The 4,658-nt window shown below is 39.2% G+C and overlaps 1 protein-coding gene across 1 annotated transcript in view; it reads left to right on the top strand.

The window, feature by feature from the left end:
• The window catches only part of LOC107576715 (disks large-associated protein 3-like), a gene marked incomplete at its 3' end in the record, with an annotated part of 31,061 nt that overhangs the window by 2,175 nt on the left and 24,228 nt on the right, over window positions 1-4,658 (top strand). The window contains exon 2 of the mRNA XM_016262856.1: window positions 4,276-4,518. Coding sequence (XP_016118342.1) covers window positions 4,276-4,518 — 243 coding nt within the window. The remainder of the gene's footprint in view (window positions 1-4,275; window positions 4,519-4,658) is intronic.

Below are 4,658 nucleotides of genomic sequence, written 5' to 3'. Positions count from 1 at the left end.
GGGTGGAAACTGTATCTGACATGACAACAGGTTGAATGAGGATAATTGTTCTCCTATACACTCTCTCACACTTTCCACCAAGTGTCAGCATATGGTTATGTTTCTAAGGTAACAGAATGGAGCTCTAGGAGGTTACGCTCGTTTCCAGGTACAACAGTGAGCCACAGTTGAGCACTACTTAAATAAGGCTTACAGATTAAAAATAAATAAGTAAATGACAGAGTTGAGCGCCACTTATAAAATAAGGCCTACAGCTTCACAGTATCCCTGTGCACATCCTGTTTTTTTCTTTAGCAGACACCAGAGATTTAAAAAAAGAGCAGCTTTGACATTTTGCTAATTACTCCTTTTGTTTTCCACAGATATGTGTTAGTCTTCAGCAAATGTTATGTGGAAGGTGCAACTTGACTACTAAATTTAGGCATAAATGGGTGATTTCTCCAGCATTTGTTTGTTTGTTTTTCCCCCAAAGTTGCCTGCATGACACTTGTTTCTTTATAGTGGTGGTGAAAGAAAATATCAGGCTGTGTAGAAGAAGCGTTGCCGGTTATCATTATTGTTGCATTCATGCCTGGACTTCAAACACCTGGTGCTCAAATAAAAGAAGACCAGTTTCAGCAAAGTATAGACTGAATAGCAGCTGTGAGAAAGCACAATAAGCATCAGGTGCACCCCATCCCATGGCTGCTCTGTCCCCGGGCTCTTCAGTGGGAAAGAGAGAAAAGTCAATGCTTTGTGATGGACATAACCAACTGTGCCGTCTCTTGCATTCTGTGCTATTGTTGCCCAGGGCTACTGGACCACAGGAACGTGCATAGAGGTCATGCCCTGACACTAATTTCACTTCCTGTAATATTAGCACTTGCAAGCTCCAATTACACAGAACATCAGCTTCACCATGATAGAAATACATCTGGTCAGTCGTCACTATTATTTAGCTAATTTGTCACAGCGAGACAACCTATTAACTTTCATACATTCCCACTCAGTATGATACACACATTTATCCTATCTGTCAATGGTTACTGTGTAACTACATACAGTACATTGTCATAGCCAGCAATGTTGAAGAGTAACTAACTACAAGTAGACAGTGTGTAGCATGACAGTCACTATATTGCTGTTGTTGTTCACATTATTAGTATTAGCAAGTTGATCAGACTAGTTCTTAAGACACAGTCTTAAAATAGAGGCTACTCACAAAAGAGTAGCTTGACTGTAGTTTGAATACTTTAAATCATGAGTATCTTATAGCTTTGGAAGCTACAGTTTCAAAGTAGATTCTGATATCCAGATAACCCCCAAGCTTGCATATAGTCCCCATCAGTGCTCATTCTGTGTTCCATCATGAAGAGCAGCTGGTCCAGAAGAAATTGTGTGAGGTCTTACAGTGATAGCTGAAGGCAGAGCAGCTGACTCAGCTAGCCTGAGCCTCTGGGGAGAAAGAAACCCAGCTGTGGACTGCAGCTCAGTCAGGGGCTCATCGCAGGAGAGCAGATTTTTTATGTGATCTGAAATGAAGACATGGGGATGAACCAGATGAATTGTCTGTTACAAGTCAGTCGATCTGTGTCGCAATTAGCAGGGGAGCAGGAGGAAGTGAAATGTGTCAATATAATGAGAACAAATACCAGGGGCTGTTGGGGGAAAAATAAGAGGATGAGAACAATAACACAGATTGCAAGATTGAAAGTGTTTTTGTTGTTGTTTATTTGTTTTTTTTTTGTGGGAAAGAAGGAACGTTTTGTGGGTAGCGGGGTGGTGAACATTGTTTGGACAAAAAAAACAACAACAATGACAATCTTCAAAATATATTATTTTATGTTCCACAGAAGAAAGTTATATAAAAACATCAGGGTGAGTAAATGAATAAGATTGTAATCTTGGGGTGAACTGTCCCTTTAAATTAAAATTCTGGCATTATTTACTCACCTGCACTTTATTGATTCCATGCACATGCTGTACAGTATGTGTTATTTTTCAGTGAACCATTTTTAGTGACCTATTCATTTCAAATGGTTAGAAGGAGACCAATTATATGAAAGATATGTAAGAAAAACGGTTTGACAGTAATGCAGTGACATTACACATACATCTTTGCAGGAATTTTCGGTATTTTCCCGCTGCATTAAAAGAACAAAATGGAAGTCTGAGGAAAAATGAAGAGAATGGTGGAGACACTCAAACCAAGGATTATAAAAATCAATGATTAGCTTCTCCAGAAGAGGCCAATTGAGCTCCTGATTCAAAATTATATTTGTGTATGGGTTTGTTTTTGTTTACCTAAGTGCGCGTGTGTATTAGAAGGAAGATAGGAGGGGTGGAGCCAAGAGAAACATAGATGGATAGAGAGATCGAGTCACATCATCCTTTGAAAGAGATGACCTTAAAATACCCCACTCAGTGGTCAAGTGATAGATACAGCATTCCTTATCGTGTGTGTGTGTGTGTGTTTGTGCATGTTTATGTGGTTTATGAGGACACAAATTTGTATAATAACATGGGTATGACATAGGTATTACAATGAGAAGGTGATTTATGAGGACAGTTTCAGTGTCCCCGTAATTCAAAAGGCTTATAAAAATGCAGAAAGTTTCCTGTAAGGGGTAGGTTTAGGGGTAGGGTTGGTGTAGGGCAACAGAATATATGGTTTATACAGTATAAAAACCATTACGCCTATGGAGAGTCCCCATAAACCATAAAAACAAACCAATTTGTGTGTGTGTGTGTGTGTGTGTGTGTGTGTGTGTGAGTGCAAGTGCATCTCCATCCTTGGTAATTTGGTGGTTGGATTATCATCTGATGTCAGTGAAAGAAAGGGTGCGAAAAGGAGTATGAAGCCCTCTGTTGAGGCACTATCTTAAATATTTGTCTATATTTTTGCCTGCCTCTTTGGACAAAATGTCCCTTGATAACTCTTTACCTACAATCTTAAAGGAATAGTTCACCCAAAAATGAAAATCCTGTCACCATTTACTCACCCTTAAATTATTCCAAACCTGTATGAGTTTATTTCTTCTGTTGAGCACAAAAAAAAGAACAACTAGAGGGTGAGCAAATGATGCCAGAATTTTCATTTTTGAATGAGCTACCCATTTAAGTGTGCTAATCATTGATGTTATATTTAATTCAGTATTCCTGTGTCCTCATAGTGAAAGCAAAGCTGAATGATTAAAAAAAAATGAAACACAGAGAATATATATATATATATATATATATATATATATATATATACACAATAAAACAGGGAGTAGAGCATCAAGTTTAAGAGGGAACATCCAATTGTGAAACATAGACAATACTGGAACTGCAACCATTATTAAACATCTAGCCAACTTTTAGTGGATTGTAAGACATAATTTTTGTATGTTATGTGTTCAAAATATGTGACAGGGAGCGAATGCAGAGGCAAAAAACAGCAATAATATGCAGCGATGCTATCAGAAAAGGACAAGGCTCTGGAGAGCAGAGTTCATGAAAATAAATAATCTTGCCTCTCCCCTCCATAACCTGCTATCTCCACACATCTGTGCTCTGTCCATGCCCCAGCCAAGGTGTAGCTCTTGAGTGTGATGACAGCTCTAAATGTACAGCTGGTGCCTTTCATCCCTGTCAGCCAATCAGATCCCATTTTACTCAGCTGCCCTCAGTTCAACCGTGCATTCCCTCTGGTCATGCTGTGGCCAGAAAGCCACAGCTCTAACAAGATTGTTTTTTTCTGATATACATAAACATTTAGTTGCCATATCATTGCATTTTCTCTCATATGATTGATATATACAGTAACTACACAACAGCAAGTTTAGGTCCTCGAAATTAGCACTAGGACTTTTCACTGTTTGTATCACTCCAGACAGACTGTTTTTCTGTCATTCTTCCTACAAGTTACATCGATACACCAGTAGGTAGCGACAAGTGACTTTCTTATGTTGAGTTGAGTCATTGAAACAGTCACTTTTCTCATTTGTTTAAGACATTGATTCCTTCTGGTATGAAACAAGTGATTGCCTTAATGAGTGAGTCATTTGAATTCATTCACTCTGATTTGTTCAAAAACACATATACATTTAAGAACAAAACAGCTGACATTCTGAGTGAATCAATGAATCATTCACTCAAACGACTTGTTCAGTCGATTCAAAGAAACTGCCGATATTGTGTCTAAAATTTTAGTTTCTTAATATTAGCTTTTTGTGTAAATATAAAATGGCCTCATCCGTCGTCATTTAACAAAAATAAAGGCCAGGCTGACAGCAAGTCATATGTCTCTTGTAGGTTCCCTCAGATGATTGGTGCGGTGGCGGTCCATCTGACAGTGGTGGTGAGATCCCTTGTCGACGTATGCGCAGTGGCAGCTACATAAAGGCCATGGGGGACGATGACAGTGCTGACTCAGACCCCAGCCCCAAAGCCTCACCCAAATCAGCCCTCATTGCCCAGAGAGAAGCCTTCCGCCGCTCCGTCAGCATGGACCAGCGCTCCTCCACCACATCCAAGTCAGTTGTCACTTGGTTTTTGGTTTTAATTTTCAGACTATGTGACCATTTTGTGTGGCTATTTTAAGATTTGTATTTGCACTATTAAAAAGTAGCACATTGGATTACCATGTAAAACCACAACAGTACAGGATAGAGTGGTGTATGTGTTTTGCTTTTGGG

Source organism: Sinocyclocheilus grahami, unplaced genomic scaffold (genome assembly GCF_001515645.1).
Source record: "Sinocyclocheilus grahami isolate Dianchi unplaced genomic scaffold, SAMN03320097.WGS_v1.1 scaffold4208.1, whole genome shotgun sequence".
NCBI lineage: Eukaryota > Metazoa > Chordata > Actinopteri > Cypriniformes > Cyprinidae > Sinocyclocheilus > Sinocyclocheilus grahami.
The sequence above is the reverse complement of the archived record's forward strand: the minus strand, read 5'-3'. Positions and strand labels throughout refer to the sequence as shown.